At 57.0% G+C, this 19,713-nt stretch overlaps 1 protein-coding gene across 3 annotated transcripts; it reads left to right on the plus strand.

Annotated features, from left to right (window-relative positions):
* The first annotated feature begins 297 nt into the window (after nt 1-297).
* Nucleotides 298-15,041, plus strand: BCL3 (BCL3 transcription coactivator). 3 transcript variants are annotated; one of them, XM_063701442.1, is made up of 11 exons: nt 298-438; nt 2,841-3,131; nt 3,704-4,055; nt 6,240-6,393; nt 11,253-11,361; nt 12,074-12,278; nt 12,384-12,472; nt 12,703-12,780; nt 13,321-13,488; nt 13,799-13,916; nt 14,426-15,041. In XM_063701442.1, exons 2-11 carry the CDS (start codon nt 2,973-2,975, stop codon nt 14,611-14,613), a joined length of 1,620 nt encoding a protein of 539 aa, XP_063557512.1. In that variant the 5' UTR covers nt 298-438; nt 2,841-2,972; the 3' UTR covers nt 14,614-15,041. The 3 variants fall into 3 exon arrangements, with proteins under 3 accessions (XP_063557512.1, XP_055225675.1, XP_030863295.1); XM_055369700.2 differs by lacking the exon at nt 298-438 and having other exon boundaries at nt 2,569-3,131; XM_031007435.3 differs by lacking the exons at nt 298-438; nt 2,841-3,131 and having other exon boundaries at nt 3,607-4,055.
* The last annotated feature ends 4,672 nt before the right edge of the window (nt 15,042-19,713 follow it).

Here is a 19,713-nt window from a genome sequence, read left to right on the forward strand (position 1 = left end):
CGCCTGTAATCCCAGCACTTTGGGAAACCGAGGAGGGAGGATCGCTTGAGCCCAGGAGTTCGAGAACACCCTGGGCAACACAGTGAGACCCCCTGACTCTACAAATTGTTTTTTTTATTAGCCAGTCATTGCGGCACATGCCTGTAGTCCCAGCTACTTGGGAGGTTGAGGCAGGAGGATCACTTGGGTCCAGGAGTTCAAGGCTACAGTGAGCTATGATCTCACCACTGCACTTCAGCCTGGGAGACAGAGCCAGATCTTGTCTCAAAAAAAAAGCAGGACAAGACCCAGTAATTGAGCCAGATGGGAACTTAGGCCCTGACCAGCCCTGCTCTCTCCTCTTAGAAAGAGAAAGTGAGGCCCCTGAGAGCAAGAAAGCTGCCTCAAGCCTACAGACTTCCAGATGGAATTTCGTTTCCCTCTCAGGACTTTGAGCAGGTAAATTCCTGGCCTTTCCTCCCCCAGGATGGGTTGGGGAAAAAGAAGCAGCAGCTGGGGAGGAGATCTGAACAGGTACAAAGGGCGGCCTGCATGAGGGGAAAGTGGTTAGACACCAAGCAGAACTTCCGGGCCTCCTCTGGGAAGTTTCTAAGACTCATCCAGGGGCTGCCCCTGCGGGTGGGGGCCCTCCAGAGGCCAAGGCCCAGAGAAAGGAGACCCTAGTCCTTTCCGCCTGGGGTGCAAGGAGCCGGGGGAGGGTGGGGGTGGCCATCCTGGTTCCGCATCCTCCGTTCCCGACATTGGAGGGAGGCTGCTGTGGGAGCTGGGACTTTCCTGAGAGCAGAAGATTCTGGGAAATTAGAGACAGCTGCAGGGCGGGGCTGCCTCCCAGCCTCCCTTCCCTTCCCTCCCCTTGGTCCCTGCTGGCTCCGGAGGCACGCCTCTCCACCCCTCCACCCCACCAGCTCCTCCTCCCCTAGTCCATGCCTTCCACCCTCGGACCCTCAGATCTTTTCCCCTGAGCCTCTTTCTTCTCCCTCAGATCTGGCCTCTACCCTCAGACTCTCTCCAAATCTTCTTCCCTCAGACCCTTGTTTCCCCTCCAACTCTCTCCTCCCTCAGAGCTGCGTCCCCTCACTTAGTGCTTCTCAGACTTCCTCAGACTGTGCCCTCTCCCTCAGATACTCTCCCCTCCCCTCAGACCCTCACCTCCTCACTCAGACCCTCACTTCCTCCTTCAGACCCTCACCTCCTCCCTCAGATCCCCACCTCCTCCTTCAGAGCCTCACCTCCTCTCAGACCCTCACCTCCTCCCTCCAAACCTCACCTCCACCTTCAGACCCTCACCTCCTCCTTCAGACCCTCACCTCCTCTCTCAAACCCTCGCCTCCTTCCTCAGACTCTTATCTCCTCCTTCAGACCCTTGTCTCCTCCCTCAGACCTTCACCTCCTCCCTCCAAACCTCGCCTCCACCCTCAGACCCTTATTTCCTCCATCAGACCCTTACCTCCTCCAACAGACCCTGTCCTCCTCCTTCAGATCCTCTCCCCCTCCTCCCACTAAACCATCTACTTCTCTCTCAGACCTATCTTCCTTCTTCAGATCCTCCTCCTTCTGACCCTTTTATCCCTCTTCCAACCTCAGAGAACCATCAGCACCCTCTCTTCCAGCAGCACCGTCTCTCCCAGCCCTTCGAAGCCCCCACCGGACCCATCACATCTTCTCCCCTCTACAGTCTTGCTAGGTTGGAACCACTGCACCAGCTGCCCTGGGATGCCAGGAGTGGGACAGGCTTGGGTGTCCTTCCCACCCTACCTCTGAGGGTCCCGACCCTAAGCCTCACCCCTCCAAACCTCAGCTTTCCTTTCTGTGCATTGGGATAGTGCTCCACACCCCTCTCCTGTGTCTGAGGGTCCCCAGGGGTGGGGTTGGATGGGCAGGGAACACAGCCCCCAGCCTGTCCAACCGAATTCCTCCCCTCTCTTCCCTTGCTGTGGCCCCCACAACACCAGCAGGCAGGGGTTGCCATTGGTCCCATTTTCCAGAAGAACAAACTGAGTCTCAAGGCAGGGGATGGCTTGTCTGAGGTCCCACCGGGAGCAAGGGGTGGAGGTGGAATTAACACAGGTCTGTGCTCGGGATGTTTCGCCATGAAGGGGGATAAGGGAGATCCAGAGAGAGGTAGAAAGGAAGGGAAGGGGTGAGGCCTCTCCACACAGCCACTTCTCACATCCTGGGTTAACGATCCACTCGGGTGGGGCCCGAGTCCGGCCAAAGTCCCTTCCCGGGGCCCCAACACCCACTTTCAAGGTCCCAGGGGACACAGAGACAGCAACAGAGATGGGGAGACAGAGACAGAGGGCGGGGCAGGAGACAACCAGAGGCAGGTGAGGCAAGTTTCGAAGACAGAAGGAGACCGGGGGAGAGAACCAGAGAGACGCCGCGTGCCCCCTGGGCAAGTCCGGGGTGCAGCCCCCATGCTCCGCCCTCTGTGTCCCCAAAGCCTCCCTCTCCGCCTCCTGTGACTCAGTGACCCGGACTCAACCCCAGCGGCTGCCCCGCCCCCAGGGAAATCCGGGAAAGCCCCGGACCTTCGGGGCCCCACCCCGGGGCGGGGAGAGGGAGAGGAGGGGAGGAGACAGGGAAGAGTCCCGCCTCCCCCCTCCCTCCCTCCCATCTCCAGCCTGAGTCATGCCCCCAACCCGCACAGCCTGTTCCCCACCCATCAACCCCTCCTCGAGGTGGGAGGGGAAGTCGGGGGGAAGCCAAACTGCTCCCCGCTCCTGCAGCACCGGCCTCGGTCGCGCTGACTCTGGCCTGGTGTCCGTGTCTCTTGCTATCTCTCTTTCTCTCAAGATCTCTGCGCCTGTCTCCATGTCTCTTTCTCTCTGTGCACCTAGGATTTTCCGAGCACCCACCCCGGTGCCCCGCGGGCCCCGGCTGGGGGCAGGGCCCCCAACGCGTGCAGAGACACAATCAGTGGAGCGCTCCCCACCCTCACCCCACCCCCAGCCCCTTTAGACCCACAGCTGATGAGGCACGTGGAGTGGCAGAGATGGAAGAGGGGAGGGAGAGGAATCGTTCCTGGCCGCCTGCCGAGTGCCAGTCCCTGCCCCGGGTGCGTCTCTTCACTCCCGCTAAGGAGGAAACGGCTCAGAGAGGGGAAGTGTTTGGCCAAGGTCACCCAGCGAGTAAGTGGGAACCGAGATTCCAAACCCCGTCCCAGAGATGCCAAGGCCTCCTGAGAGACAGAGAAGCAGACAGCAACTGAGAGACAGAGAGATGGTGACAGACACAAAGAGACAAAAGAGAGAGACAGAGACGGAACAGAGCACACAGAGACAAACGCGGGGTTGCGGAGAGAAACACCTACTCAGACGGGAGAACCAGAGAGACAGTTACAGACTCAGAGATAGAGATGTTGAGAGATAGGGCCAGAAAGACAAAAACAGAGGCAGAGAGACTGAGAGCGGCCCTTGGCAGCAGGGGTGGGGACACCCCCCCGCCCCCCGACCCCGCCTCCTCTCCCCCCACCCCTCCTTTCCTCTCCCTCCCCCGCCGAAGCCTGGTTGCCCCAGGCGCCGCGGGCCGGGAGGGGGCAAGCGGGGCGCGGCGCGGGCGGGGCGCAGGGCAGGCTGCACCGCAGAGCGGCGGGAGCAGCGGCGGGTCCAGGAAACCCCTGGGGCGTACGGGTGGCCCCGGGGGGGCCGGGGGCGGGGAGGCGGGCGGCCGGCACCGCCCCGGCCGACAAAAGTCCCTTCAGTTCAGCCGGCTGCAGGGGAAGTCCCGGCGCCCGGCGAAACCACCCTCCCGTGCAGCCGAGCCCAGCCGCTCTCCGGCCGCCGTCCCCGGCGGCCCCATGCCCCGATGCCCCGCGGGGGCCATGGACGAGGGGCCCGTGGACCTGCGCACCCGGCCCAAGGCCGCCGGACTCCCGGGCGCCGCGCTGCCGCTCCGCAAGCGCCCGCTGCGCGCGCCCTCCCCGGAGCCCGCCGCTCCCCGCGGTGCTGCGGGCCTTGTCGTCCCCCTGGACCCTCTGCGCGGCGGCTGCGACCTGCCGGCGGTCCCCGGGCCCCCCCACGGCCTGGCCCGGCCGGAGGCGCTTTACTACCCGGGTGAGTGGCCCCCGAGGGTCCGGGCCGGGTGGGATCCACACAGAGCATAGGGTCACCAGAGCCAGGAGGCAGAGCTCGAGGCACAAACCGGCGTCTCTCCAGGGACCTGGGGGACAAGAGGATATAAGCCCAGGTTCCAAGGATATAGATATGAGATCATCGGGGAGCCAGTAAGCTGTGCCTTGGGATCTGGGGATTTGGGGACCCTGGGGGGCAGAGCCCAGGGGCTGAGTGACGTGGGGAGGCCAGGGACAATGCCCAGTGGTACAAATATGGGGGTGTCAGGGAATCAGGGCACAGAGCCTGGTATCCTAGGGGCAAAAAAGTACAAGCTCTTAAGCCAGATGTGTAGCGTTATGAGGAAGCTGAGCTGGGCTGGAGAAACTGGGGTTCCTTGTATCCTGATATTAGAATCAAAGGGAGTCAGGGTAACAGAGACTGGGGTTCTAAGGAGACAGATACTGAGGATCTCAGGATGTCACAATCTCAGGAACCAAGATATCTGGAGACATGGGCATTATGACAACAGAGATGGGGTTCTGAGCACCCCAATATCTGGGATCACAAGGATCCAAGGAAATGAACCAGAGCTCCAGGGACCCAGATACCAGGGGGTCTTGAGGACCCAGGGGAACAGAGACCCGGGTTTCTGGGTACTCAGTTATGTGGGGCCACAAGTGATCAGGGTCCTATTTGAGGTCAAGATCAGGTGGGCAGAAGGGATCAGGGGACTGAGGATCCTAAGATTGGGTAATTCTGAGACTTTGGGTAATTCAGAGGCAGGATGAAAAATTCAGGGGTCTCCAGACAGAAAGCCTCAAGGCCTCAAGGCCTGGTATCGGAGATACGAGGACCTGGAAACTTGGGAGTTCAAGAACAGAGGGCCCACAAGGATCAGCAGATGACGAAGACCACACACTCTTCTCTCCATCCTATCTCCATCCCTGATCTCAAGAAGGGGTGTCCTCTACCACAGCTGTGGCCACGTCACCATCCCCAATTGACCCCCAAAGCTGCAGAGAGCCCTTCTACAGAGCCCCAAAACTTTAGGTAGTTTCTGCAACCTCCACCCCATCAGCGTGACAGCTGGAGAGCCTCAAGCTGTGTGCATCAGGAGTTCTGCCACGGCCTCCCAGCTTTCCTATTCCAAGAGTGAGAAAGCAGGCCTCAGTTTTCCCCGTCTGTGTGATGGGTTGGTATGGATTTGCCTGCTGCCATGGTCCCCTCGCCTTTGTTTGTTTGTTTGTTTGTTTTTGTTTTTGTTTTTTGAGACAGAGTTTTGTTTTGCTCTGTCGCCCAGGCTGGAGTGCATTGGCGTGATCTCAGCTCACTGCAACCTCCGCCTCCCAAGTTCAGGCGATTCTTGTGCCTCAGCCTCCCGAGTAGCTGGGATTACAGGCATACACCACCACACCTGGCTAATTTTTGTATTTTTAGTAGAGACAGGGTTTCACCATGTTGCCCAGACTGGTATTGAACTCCTGACCTCAGGTGATCCACCCGCCTCGGCCTCCCAAAGTATTGGTATTAGAGGCATGAGCCACCGCTCCCGGCCTGCCGTGGCCCCTTTTTAAACAGTTTGATCTAAAATTACCCATGCGTGGTGGTGAGCATCTGTAATCCCAGCTACCTGGGAGGTTGAGGCAGGAGAATCGCTTGAACCTGGGAGGCAGAGGTTGCAGTGGGGCAAGATCGTGCCACTGCACTGCAGTCTGGGCAACAGAGCGAGACTACATCTCAAAAACAATTTGAACAGGCTTCTGGTAACACCTCCTGTCTGCCTCCACTCTCCCCAAACCCACTCTACATTTACCCCACACCCTGCACCCAGCAATTCATCAGCCACAAAATCACTCTGCAGACAGTCCCTGGGGTCCCCTGCTAGGTGATGATGGGTGCACCCTCTGTTCTTAAGGGACCCTTTGTCTGATTGGAGATTGAGGTCAGAAGATAAGTGACAACGAGGGTGACCAGCCCTAGAGTGAGAGGAAGCTGCCAGAGCCCAGAGGAGGGACGTGGAAGGGGGTTTGTTTGAGGCCCTGAGGACCCTGTATGGGATGCAAAAGGAACCCAGGAGAAAGGGCAGGTGACACCGCAGGAGCAAAGGTCTAGAAGTGGGGGGGGGGGTTGAGGGTCTGTGGGTGCGGCCTCACCCATGTCCCTTCTCTGTCCTCCATTGTCCAGGAGCCTTACTGCCTTTGTACCCCACTCGGGCCATGGGCTCCCCGTTTCCTCTGGTGAACCTGCCTACACCCCTATACCCCATGATGTGCCCCATGGAACACCCCCTTTCTGCTGACATCGCCATGGCCACCCGTGCAGATGAGGACGGAGACACGTGAGTGACAGTCCCCTATTAAGGGGAGGGGTGGTTGGGAAGACCAGCCGTCCATAACACAGGGCCACTCAGCTCCCAGTGGACCTGAGTCAGAACTCGGTCTCCACCACAGGCTGTGTGACCTTGAATAAGGCCCTTCCCCTCTCTGAGCCTCAGTTTCCTCCTCTGAAGAATGGGCACCTTGAGAGCATTTACCTCCTAGGCCACTATTTTTGTTTGGTTTTAGTTTTTGTTTTTGTTTTTTTGAGACAGGGTCTCACTCTGTCGCCCAGGCTGGAGTGCAGTGGCACGATCTCAGCTCACTGCAACCTCTGCCCCCCAAGTTCAAGTGAGTCTCATGCCACAGCCTCCCGAGTAGCTGAGACTACAGGTGCCCACTGCCAAGCCCGGCTAATTTTTGTATTTTTTGGTAGAGACAGGGTTTCACCATGTTGGCCAGGTTGGTCTCAAACTCCTGACCTCAAGTGATCCACTCGCCTTGGCCTCCCAAAGTGCTGGGATTACAGGCATGAGCCCCAAGCCCACCCCTAGAACACTATTTTTGGAACGGTGGTCTTTAGATATTTTGTCACAACCTAAAAACAAGAAAGACAGTTCATTGATTAACTTACTATATGAATTATACATGTAAAACTATCACTGGACCTGGCATAAATGTTGAGTAAGTGTTTGTTAATATTACTATTATTTTATCTCAAACCCAGCACACACACACACACACACGCACATAAATGTGAAATTAAAATTGCACAAAATGAAACAATACTCGCCCTTACTATGTGGGTTCTACTGTGACATTTTCTTTTTTTCTTTTTTTTTTTTTTTTCTGAGACAGGGTCTCGATCTGTCACCCAGGCTAGAGTGCAGTGGTGCAATCATAGCTCACTGCAGCCTTGATCTCTTGGGCTCAAATGATCCTCCCACCTCAGCCTCCTGAGTAGCTGGGACCACAGACACTACCCCCACACCTGGCTAATTTTTGTATTTTTCTTTTTGTAGAAACACGGCAGTCTTGCTATGTTGCCCAGACTGGTCTCAAACTCCTGGGCTTAAGTGATCCTCCCACCTCAGCCTCCCAAAGTGCTGAGATTACAGATGTGAGCCACCGAGCCCAGCTTACAGCTTTACTTTGCCATTTTGTATTCTAGTCGACTTCATTGTTTCATGGTCACAGCCCACTACATTAATTTGAAGATCCCCTAAATTGATTTCACAACCCCCATGGTTTATCACCTGCAGTCTAAAGAACATGTTTGTGAGGCTGCTGAGAAGTCCTGCACAGGAGGGTTTGGTCTGTGCCTAGCACATAGTAAGCACTCACTGCAATTGGTCATCATGATTCTTATTATTCTATTGACCTGGGTTGGAATCTCAGCGTGGCCACGTTCTACTCCCTCTGTGCCTCAGTTTCCCTCTCTGTAAAAACAGGAACCATCGCGTGTGAGGGTCTCTGGGAGGAAGAAATGACATGATTTATACAAAGCACTTCTGTGAGAATTAGTTTGGGGCCTGGAAACCACAGGTAGAGACGAACAGGCCTATTTCTGCAGAGAAGTGGCAGAGGGCTGCTCTGCCACTGGCCCACTGAGTGATTTCATGTCCCTGAGTCTCAGTTTCCCTATTTGGAAACTGGGTCTCATAATAGCACCTATCACAATTAGGATTCAGTGAGATCTTGTACACATGTGTTAATACAGTGCACAGAACAGGGCTGGGCAAACAGTAAGTGCTCAATGCATGGAAATGGGTAATGTTTGAGCAGAGCTCCCAGGGTGGTTGCAGGCCATCTCCAGAGCCCTAGCAGGAGAAAGTGGCCGAGATTATAAAGAGCTAATAAAACCTAGTTCCCTCCCCTTCTGGGTACCTCTGGGGGGTCATCTATGAAACGGGCTTAGTCTCTGCCCCCAGGGGTGAGCTGTCCATGCTGTTGAAAAGCAGGGTGCTTGCCAGAGGCCACCCGGCCCACCAGTCTCCAGCCCCAGGCCCTCCCCACACCCTCCCTCCCCGACTCTCCCCCAAGGCAAACACTTCTGCCTCAGCTGCCTGCTGGGGGAAATCCCTTCCCGCAGAACTTGACCGCAACCCAGCTGCTCTGCCTCCCCCACGTCAGCACCCGTCACTCACTCGCAGCCTCCCCCCTCCTGGCGCTTCCTCCAACCTTAACCCCTTCCGCTGGGGCTGAGACTTTACCGGAACGGGCAGCGGCCCGGCCCCAGCCTGCGCCACCGGCTCCACTTCACACCCGCGGGGGAGGGCAGTGGGGGCGAGGAGGGCGGGGGACGCTAAGTCTGGGTCCCCGCAGAAGCCAAAAGGTTGGGAGGCTGGGCTTCCATCTCCTCACAGGCGGGTACGAGCCTTGGGGCATTTGGACCCCCAAGAGGTTAGGGACTGGGCAGCCAGAAACCTGGGGAGGGGGCAGGAAGGCGGGGGCGGGGGGGGTGATGTTCTGATTCTCAGAAGGCAGAAGTTGGGGAACTGTATTCCTTAATCTCCAAGGGGATGAGGAGCAGCTTGGCAGCTTGGGGACCTGGCACTCAGAGGGGCTTTACGGGCAGGACCAGATACAGAAATTTGCAGAGTCCCTTGTTCAGAACTTAAGAATTTCACGACAGCGGCAGCAGGACGTTCTAAGCATTGGGCAGGTGAAACGGGTCACGCCAAGGGGCCTGAAAGTCTGTGTTCCCAAAGGGCCAGGGTTTGAGGCGCTGTATTTCTGGGTCTCTGAGGGGACAAGGACAGGCAAGGTAGTTTGGGATCCTGGAGCTCTGAAGGACGGGGGAAGTCCTTATTCTTAAAGAAGAGTTAGGGCTATTTCTGGCTCCCAAGAGATGTTGGGGGTGGATGCCGGGATAAGGAGGACTTGCAGCCAGCTGGAGCCTGAGCTCTGCGGGGTGGAGTTCCAGAGGGTCCCCCAGGCGGGAGGACTCGGGATTATGCGCCCCCCTACACACACACACCTCAAGGGAGCTAGGTCTTCTTGGGCTGGGCACTCCCTTCCCCCGCCCCATTCGAGGATGGAAGTTGGGGTGCCAGGGGTGGCCAGGGTAGATCCCCGGCGGGACAGGCTTCCCTCCCCCGGGAGCAGGAAGCAGAGCCCCGCCCAGCAGACCTGTTACTGGAAGTCCGAGGGCTGGGTCGCCCCTCCCGTCCCCACTTCCTCCAGCCCCGCCCCACCCCCTGCGGCCCGCGCGTTTATGGGAACTCAGGCCTGGACGGTTTCTCTGAAATCATTCACTGCGTCTGCCCTCACTTAACCCTGGCCGCCCGAGAGGGACCCAGGCCAGGCGTCCTGGGAGATGCAGAGAAGGGGGGACCCTTCCCAGGGACCCCGGCCCCTCCCTCAACATTTTATTTTTAAAATTGGCTTTCACGGATTAGGAGTCAGGTTCAGCGATTCACCTGCGTGATCTCACCCTGGCATGTGGGCACTGTACTTTACATAAGAGAAAACTGAGGCTCCGAAAGGCCCCCATGGCTTTGCCCTAGCACGCGGCTACGCTAGGAGGGGTTGTGGCCCAATTTGCAACTCTGGCCCCAGGATTTCTGCACTTCCATCAGAACCACCTGGGAGGCTAGTTTAAACTGGATTCTAGAGACACATTCCACAAGAGAAACGGGTGCTGGTGAGAAAGGAATTACTTAGTAAACTTTAAATAAAGATCCTGCCGCCCACTGTGTACACGCAGTCCTCCTTGGGTCCTCCACTCTGTCCCCCACCCCATGCAAACATGCACAGGCGTGCACAAGCACCCACGCACGCACACACACCAGTCTCTGAATAGCTGTTCTAGGTTGGGGTCTCTGGAAACTGAGCAGGAAGTTTATTGGAAATGCTTTCCATCAACACCTGTGGGATGAAGGAAGCCCATCTGGGCAGAGGGAGAAGTTGAGCTGCTGTGTCGCCTCCACACGGCCTCAGCTGTCCCACAGGGAATATTGAAGCTGGAATGGCCTTCAGCATTGGGGTCAGGAGGCTAGGCCTTCTATACTGGCATTAACCAGTGACTGGATGCCATTGAAGGGCAGCTGCCCTTGATTCACATGGGGCGTGACCTTGGACAAGCAGCTCTCTTGAGTTGAGGGTAATTCCCAAATGGTCTGAAAGCTGACAATCTTCCCAGAAGCTAAGGGAGTGAGTCCTTCAGTCTGGAAGGGGGTTCTGGACTGTACAGCCTCCAGAACAATGGCCCCATCCCAGTTTGTCCTCACCTCCCTTTTAGTCAAAACTTTTGTTCCAGACTGGGCATAGTGGCTCACGCCTGTAATCCCAGCACTTTGGGAGGCTGAGGCAGGAGGATCACTTGAACCCAGCAGTTAGAGACCAGCCTGGCCAACATGGTGAAACCCTGTCTCTACTAAAAATACAAAAGTTAGCTGGGCGCGATGGCACACATCTGTAATCCCAGCTACTCAGGAGGCTGAGGTTGGATGATCGCTTGAACCTGGGAGGCAGAGATTGCAGTGAGCACAAGATAGCACCACTGCACTCCAGCCTGGGCAACAGAGCAACACTCCGTCTCAAACAAATAAAATAAAATAAAATAAAAGGGTCCCTCTGGCTGTTGTGTGGGGGACAGACAGTAGAGCATAGGTGGAAGCAGAGAAGCCATGAGGATGGAACTGTACTAGACCAGCAGGGAGCCAGTGGTGGCTAAAGCAGGACAGAGGGAGCGGGTGGTAAATCAGAATGGAGGGAGCAGGTGGTAAATCAGGATGGAGGGAGTGGGTGGGGAGAAGTGTTTGAATACTGGGGACATTTCCAAAGTATTCAACACATTGGAGTTAGCATTGCCAACAGCATGAGGGTGAGAGGTGAACAGCCCCTAATGCCTGTGATTCCTTCACTCCCCCACCCCCAGGCCTCTCCATATTGCTGTGGTGCAGGGTAACCTGCCAGCTGTGCACCGGCTGGTCAACCTCTTCCAGCAGGGGGGCCGGGAGCTCGACATCTACAACAACCTACGGCAGGTGAGGCTGGGTCTGAGGGAGGAGGGCTGGGGCCTCGACTCCTGGGTCTGACAGAGGAGGGGCTGGGGGCCTGAACTCCTGGGTCTGAGGGAGGGGGGCTGGGGCCTGGACCCCTGGGTCTGAGGGAGGAGGGGCTGGTGCCTGGACTCCTGGGTCTGACGGAGGAGGGCTGCGGGCCTGGGATCCTGGGTCTGATGGAGGAGGGCTGGGGCCTGGGTTCCTGGGTCTGAGGGAGGAGGGCTGGGGTCCTGGGCTCCTGAGTCTGAGGGAGGAGGGCTGGGGGTCTGGACTCCTGGGTCTGAGGGAGGAGGGCTGGGGGTCTGGACTCCTGGGTCTGAGGGAGGAGGGCTGGGGTCTGGACTCTAAGTAGCCAGGTGCTCCAGGCTTCTGGTTCCTGGGGAAGAACGGCTGTGGGGCCTCGGACTCCTTGTTCCTGAGAAGGAGGGGGCCTAAAGACCTCCTAGTGAGGAGGGAGGGGGCTGGGGACCCAGAATTCAGGTACTAGGGAAAGAGGAGGTTGGAGGCCCAGTCTTCTGGGTCCTGGGGAAGGAGGAGCATGGGGCCCAGACTCTTGAATCTGAGACAGGAGGTGTCTCAAGTTTCTGTTCCTGGGGAAGACTGCAGGATGAGGAATAAGGGTTCAGAAAACCTGAGGGAGGCAGGACTAGAGAGCAGGGCTGGACACAGGTCCCTCACAGTCACTGTTCCCCAGACACCGCTCCACCTGGCTGTGATCACCACATTACCGTCTGTGGTCCGGCTCCTGGTGACAGCTGGTGCCAGCCCCATGGCGCTGGACCGCCATGGCCAGACGGCCGCTCACCTGGCGTGCGAGCACCGGAGCCCGACCTGCCTGCGAGCCCTGCTGGACAGCGCAGCTCCGGGTACGTTGGACCTGGAGGCCCGCAATTATGACGGTAAGCATTTACCGCGGGGCACCGCTGGGCTGTCCAGCGGACCTGGAGTCCATCAGCGGCCGCAAAGCCCGGGCCTAGGTTTCACCGAGCCCTCCTCTCCCTCAGGGCTCACCGCCCTGCACGTGGCAGTGAACACCGAGTGCCAAGAAACCGTGCAGCTCTTGCTAGAGCGCGGTGCCGACATCGACGCAGTGGTGAGCGCGCACTAGGAGCTGGAAGGGAGCGGGGCCTTAGCGGGGGCGGGGTCTTGGCGGGGGCGGGGCCAGTGCGGGGCTGGCGTGGGAGAGCGCCCGGGTGGGGTGGGGCTTGGAGTATCAGACCCAAGAGAGAGGCTGGACCCCGCGAATGGGATGTGGACGGGATGCGGGTCGCCGGCTGCTGGAGCAGAGCTTGGAGAAACTAAGACCTTCCCTACCCGCCGCAGGACATTAAGAGCGGCCGCTCCCCGCTCATCCACGCCGTGGAAAACAACAGCCTTAGCATGGTGCAGCTGCTGCTGCAGGTGCGTACAGCCCCCCTGAGCCTCGCGCGCACCCTATCCTCTGACCCCAACCCGGCTCTGGCCTCAGCCCCTAGCTCTGACCCCGCCTTCCACTTCTGGCTCCGGCTCCTGCTCCGCGTCCAGCTCTGATCCTTCCTTTAAGGCCCTTCCTTTAAGGCCTAGTTTTCTCGACCCTCGGGCTCCACGCCCCTGGCTACGAACTTGTCCCATTCCTCCCCTGCCACCTCAACGGCCTAGGCCCCGCCCTGCGATGGCCTGGCTGACCCCGCCTTCCAGCTAGGCCCTGTCCACGCATTGTCCTTCCCCCCTCCAGCTCCCCCGACTCCTTGGGGCGCGGGCCTCGGTGTCCAGCTCCGGTTAATTCATCGCCGCCAACGCAGTCCCGCTTGGTCCGCCCTTGGCTCTCGCTCCTACCTTCCTGTGACCCCACCCCGATCCGGTGCCGCCCCACGTGCCGGCCACCCACCCGGGCCTCCAGCCTCTGTTCCCTTGCCCCGGGTGGCCCGCGCGCCCTCCTGACCCGGCCCTCCCGTCCCGCAGCACGGCGCCAACGTGAACGCGCAAATGTACTCCGGCAGCTCCGCCCTGCACTCAGCGTCCGGCCGCGGGCTCCTCCCGCTGGTGCGCACGCTGGTCCGCAGCGGCGCCGACAGCAGCCTCAAGAACTGCCACAACGACACGCCGCTCATGGTGGCGCGCAGCCGCAGGGTGAGCCGGGGCAGCTGTGGACATGCCCCTTGCACACGTGTGTCCGCGGGCTGGTTGCAGGCGAGTGTGCCAGAGCGCAGAGGAGTGAGGGTGTCTGTGCCGTTGCGTGGAGGGGAGTGGGTGAGCCTCTGAAAGCGCGGGTGTGAGTTCCAGAAATGAGGAGAGACTGGCACCAAGAAAAAAAGTGCCTTGCCCATCTTTTCCTACTGAGAAATGGAGAGGCCACCACCTGGATCCAGTGAGCTAGGAGGGATAGGAGAGAGGACTGTGAGGCATGGGTGGCTCTATGGTCACGCCCATCTTCCTACAGGTCATCGACATCCTGAGGGGGAAGGCCACCCGTCCTGCTTCCACCTCCCAGCCAGACCCCTCCCCTGACCGGAGCGCCAACACCTCCCCCGAGAGCAGCAGCCGCCTCAGCTCCAATGGTGAGAAACCGTTCCCAACCTCCAGCCCTGGCGCCTCCTCCCTCAGACCCAGGAATCCCAACCCACAGCCCCTCCTCCCTCAGATCCAGGAGTCCAGGCCCCTAGCCTCCTCCCTCTGACCCAGGAATCCCAACCCATAGCCCCTCCTCCCTCAGACCCCCAGCCCCTCCTCCCTCAGACCTCAGCCCCTCCTCCCTCATACCCCCAGCCCCTCTTATCTCAAACCTCAGCCCCTCCTCCCTCAGACCCAGGCGTCCAGATTCCCAGACCCTCCTCCCTCAGACCTCAGCCCCTCCTCCCTCACACCCCCAGCCCCTTCTCCTTCTGACCCCCGGCCCCTCTTCCTTCAGACCCAGGAGTCTAGGTCCCCAGATGCCTCTTTCCTCAGACATGGGAGTTTAAATCCCCAGCCCCTCCTCCCTCAGACCCAGATCTCAGGCCCCAGCCCCTGCTCTCTGGGTCTAGCCTCTCACCACCGCCCCCCGCCTCTGTCTCTCTTCCTTCCTCAGGTCTTCTCTCCGCATCACCATCCTCCTCACCCTCCCAGTCTCCCCCCAGGGACCCCCCTGGATTCCCCATGGCTCCTCCTAATTTCTTCCTTCCTTCCCCATCTCCACCCGCCTTCCTGCCCTTTGCTGGGGTCCTCCGAGGCCCTGGCCGGCCGGTGCCCCCCTCTCCAGCTCCAGGAGGCAGCTGAGGGGGATGGGGGGGCAGATCTTGGACTCATGAGGAGGGGCCCCCCTGCCCTGTGGGGTCAACCCTTCTGGAAACTGTGAAGATCTCACTCTGCCCCCCCCCATCTTCGGGACCAGGATTTGCACAGAAGCACATGCACCTACCCATACACCCCCTCTTCTGAGCACAGATGTTCCCCCATCTCGCTCCCTCCCAGGACTCTGACCCCAGCATTCTCAGGCACCAGTCCCTGTCCGGAATGCCACCCACATCTTCCATTTCCATGTCCCCTCCCAGAGCTGGTGGACCCAGGGAACAGCCACTCCCCTCCACTCTCTACCAGATAAAACTGAGGAGGGGAGAGGTGGGCCGTAACGGGCACGGATCACGATGTAAATTATTAAGCATTTTGGTTGGATTTCTTTTGTAATAAACTATTTTTGTACCATATCCCTTGGGTGCATGGGCCTCTTTCATGAGACGGACCTGGCCGAAGTGCCTTCGTGTGTGTGCACACCCGTGCACTGAATCCAGTTGACTCCCAGAGTGATGTTGTGAGTCTCAGACAGACAATCTCCTGTGTGTCACTCTGGGACTTCTGGTGTGTTTGGTTGTGAATGTTGCCATCATTGTCACTGTACCATTGTTTCTAAGGAGGACGTGGTGTGTGATATCTTTTTTTTTTTTTTTCAAGACAGAGTCTTGCTCTGTCGCCCAAGCTGGAGTGCAGTGGCACGATCTCGGCTCACTGCAACCTCCGCCTCCCCGGTTCAAGCGATTCTCCTGCCTCAGCCTCCCGAGTAGCTGGGATTACAGGTGTGCACCACCACGCCTGACTAATTTTTGTATTTTTAGTAGAGACGGGGTTTCACCATGTTGGTCAGGCTGGTCTTGAACTCCTGACCTCATGATCCTCCTGTGTCGGCCTCCCAAAGTGCTGGGATTACAGGCATGAGCCACAGCACCTGGCCTGTGTGTGATATCTTTCCAGGGCACCCTGTTGGATTCCGTAGTGACCCTGGGCATGTGTGTTTCTGTAGTGTGGGGGTCCTGGTGATAACCCACAGCTGACTTCAGCCCCAGTCGTCTCTGGCTGTCCGAGTGCGTGGTGTTTGGGAGTGTTCCTAACATTGAGATCTGGGGTGATGCTGTGATTGTTGCCCTGTGACTGCCTCACATGGCGTGAGGGAGTTTTACTCAGTGGTTCCATGGGGCCCCTCTAATGGACCACATCTGTGGTTTTTTTGTTGTTTTTTTGGGGGGGGGGGGATGGAGTCTCACTCTGTCACCCAGGCTGGAGTGCAATGGCGCGATCTCGGCTCACTGCAACCTCCGCCTCCTGGGTTCAAGAGATTCTCCTGCCCCAGCCTCCAGAGTAGCTGGGATTACAGGCACCCACCACCATGCCTGGCTAATTTTTGTATTTTTAGTAGAGACGGGGTTTTGCCACATTGGCCAGGCTGGTCTCAAACTCTTGACCTCAGGCGATCCACCTGCCTTGGCCTCCCAAAGTGCTGGGATTACAGGCGTGAGTCACCACGCCCAGCCACACATCTGTGCTTTGACTCTGGGGTATGCCTCTGTGTGTCAGTCGGGGTTTGTAATGGTTTCCTGTTGCCACTATAACAAATCACAAATTCAGTGGCTTGAAATGATGCTAACTTTTTTTTTTTTTTTTTTTTGAGACAGAGTCTCACTCTGTCACCCAGGCTGGAGTGCAGTGGCACAATCTCAGCTCACTACAACCTCCACTTCCCTGGTTCAAGCCGTTCTCCTACCTCAGCCTCCCAAGTAGCTGGGACTACAGGCGTGCACCACCACACCAGGTTAATTTTTTGTATTTTTACTAGTCACAGGGTTTTGACATGTTGGCCAGACTGATCTGGAACTCCTGACCTCAAGTGATCCACCCACCTCAGCCTCCCAAAGTGCTGGGATTACAAAAGGTGTGAGCCACCGTGCCAGCCAAACAATACTAATTTATTCTCTTACAGTTCTGGGCATAAGAAGTCCAAAATCAGCCGGGCGCAGTGGCTCACGCCTGTAATCCCAGCACTTTGGGAGGCCGAGGCAGGCGGATCACGAGGTCAGGAGATCGAGACCATCCTGGCTAATCCTGTGAAACCCGGTCTCTACTAAAAATACAAAAAATTAGCCGGGCATGGTGGTGGGCACCTGTAGTCCCAGCTACTCGGGAGGCTGAGGCAGGGGAATGGTGTGAACCCGGGAGGCAGAGCTTGCAGAGAGCCAAGATCGCACCACTGCACTCCAACCTGGGTGACAGAGTGAGACTCCGTCTCAAAAAAAAAAAAAGAAGTCCAAAATTGAGGCCAAGCCCAGTGGCTCACACCTGTAATCCCAGCACTTTGGGAGGCTGAGGCAGGAGAATCCCCTGAGACCAGAAGTTTGAGACCAGCCCGAGCAGTATAGTGAGACCCTGTCTGTACAAAAAAAAGAAAAAATTAGCTGGGCATGGTGGCAGGCACCTGTAGTCCCAGCTACTCGGAAGACTGAGGTGGGAGGATTGCTTGAGTCTGTGAGTTCGAGGCTGCAGTGACCTATGATCGCACCACTGCACTCCAGCCTGGGCAACAGAGTGAGGCCCTGCCTCAAAAAAATAAATAAAAGAACCATGGTGTCAGCATCTGCTTCTTGTGGTGAAGGCTTCAGGCTGCTTCTACTCATGGCAGAAGGCTGAGGGAACCACACGTGTGTGGGGATCACGTGGCAGGAGGGGAAGCGAGAGAGAGACAGAGAGAGAGAAGAAGTGCCAGCCTCCCTTTAACACCCATCTCTCGTGGGTGTCAATGGGGAGAACTCATTCACCCGCCAGGGAGGATATTAATCTATTCATGAGGGACCTGCCCCCATGACCCAAACACACCTCACATCAGGCCCACCTCCAACCTTGGGAATCAAAGTTCTTTTTTTTTTTTTTTTTGAGACAGTGTCTCACTCTGTCGCCCAGGCTGCAGTGCAGAGGCCCAATCTCGGCTCACTGCAGCCTTTGCCTCCAAGGTTCAAGCGATTCTCCAGCCTCAGCCTTCCAAGTAGCTGGAATTACAAGCATGCACCACCATGCCCAATTAATTTTTGTATTTTTAGTAGAGACGGGGTTTCACCCTGTTGGCCAGGCTGGTCTTGAACTCCTGACCTCAAGTGATCCACCCGCCTCGGCCTCCCAAAGTGCTGGGATTACAGGTGTGAGCCACCGTGCCAGGCCCAAATTTCTTCATTTTTTTGGACACAGAGTCTCACTCTATCACCCAGGCTGGGGTGCAGCAGGAGATCCTAGCTCACTGCAACCTCGACCTGGGTTCAAGCGAGGGGATCAGATTTTAACATGAGGTTTTGAAGGAAAAAATATTCAAACCATAGCACTGAGTGTTTTTTGTTTTTTATGGGGTTTTTTGGTTTGTTTGTTTGTTTAATCTGTGGGGGCTTCTCTGGGTCGTCATGTGAATTGCTGATAGTGAACATTTAATCCCCATCACTCTGTAATGTAGTTGCAACTGTGGGGCCAGCTGCCTTAACAACTTCCTGGATGGCATCACTGGGGTCTGTGAAGGGCTGTGTGTGTGCACACAAACACTCATGCACACGCACTTCTGGATGGCCTGTGTGAGCACTGACTGGGTGACCTGTGTGTGCCTGGCCCGCCTGACTGGGACGTCCATGCGTCTTTCTGTTTGCAACTGTGTTTCAGTGTTTCTGACCCAGACCCTGTGCTCTGGTATCTCTGAAGCTGCCAGGCTTGAAGGGTATGTTAATGTCCTGTTGCTGGTCAGGCACGATGGCTCATGCCTGTAATCCCAGCACTTTGGGAGGCCGAGGCGGGCAGATCACTTGAGGTCAGGAGTTCGAGACCAGCCTGGCCAACATGGTGAAATCCCGTCTCTGCTAAAAATACAAAAATTAGCCAGGTGTGGTGGTGTGCACCTGTAATCCCAGCTACTCAGGAGGCTGAGGCAGGAGAATAGCTTGAACCCAGCAGGCAGGGGTTGCAGTAAGCCAAGATCACGTCACTGCACTCCAGCCTGGGAGACAAAGCGAGAGTCCGTCTCAAAAAAATAAAAAATAAAAATTAAAAAATCCTGTTGCTAACATGCAAACTGCCACAAACTAGGTGGCTTAACACAACAGAAATGTATTCCTTTACAGTTCTGAAGTCCGGAAGTCCAAAATCAAGGCGTCGGCAGGACCACACTCACCAAAAACTGTAGGAGAGAATCCTTCCTTGCCTCTCCCAGCTTCTGGTGGCCCCAAGCATTCCTCAACTTGTGGCTGCATCAGCCCAGTCTCTGCCTCTGTCTTCACATGATCTTCTCCTTTGTGTGTCCATGTCTTCTTCTCTGTCTCTTATGAGGACATTTGTCACTGAGCACAGTGGCTCACACTTGCAATCCCAGCACTTTGGGGAAGGCAAGGTGGGAGGATCACTTGAGGCCAGGAGTTCAAGACCAGCCCAGACAACATAGCAACACCCTGTCTTGAAGGGAAGGGAAGGGGAGGGGAAGGGAGGAAAGAGGGAGAGGAAGGAAGGAAGGAAGGAAGGAAGGAAGGAAGGAAGGAAGGAAGGAAGGAAGGAAGGAAGGAAGGGAGGGAGGGAGGGAGGGAGGGAGGGAGGGAGAGAAGATTATTTCTATGTTTCCTGGTCAACATAGTGAGACGCTGTCTCTACAGAAGATCAAAAAATGTGTTGGCTGAGCATGAGCCTGGTGGTGTGTGCCTGCAGTCCCAGCTACTTAGGAAGCTGAGGTTCAAGCATCACTTTAGCCCGGGATGTCAAGGCTGCAGTGAACTATGATCACGCCACTGCATTCCAGCCTGGGTGCCAGAGGGAGATCCTGTCTCTTGTTTTGTTTTGTTTTGTTTTGTTTTGTTTTGTTTTTACTAAGTCTCACTCTGCTGCGCAGGCTGGAGGAGTGCAGTGGTGCAATCTCTGCTCACTGCAATCTCCGTCTCCCAGGTTCAAGCGATTCTCCTGCCTCAGCCTCCCAAGTAGCTGGAATTACAGGCATGCATCATCATGCCCAGCTAATTTTTAATTTTATTTATTTATTTATTTATTTGAGATGAAGTCTCGCTCTGTCGCCCAGGCTGGAGTGCAGCTGCACAATCT

The sequence above is a fragment of the Gorilla gorilla genome, chromosome 20, assembly GCF_029281585.2.
Source record: "Gorilla gorilla gorilla isolate KB3781 chromosome 20, NHGRI_mGorGor1-v2.1_pri, whole genome shotgun sequence".
Classification (NCBI taxonomy): domain Eukaryota; kingdom Metazoa; phylum Chordata; class Mammalia; order Primates; family Hominidae; genus Gorilla; species Gorilla gorilla.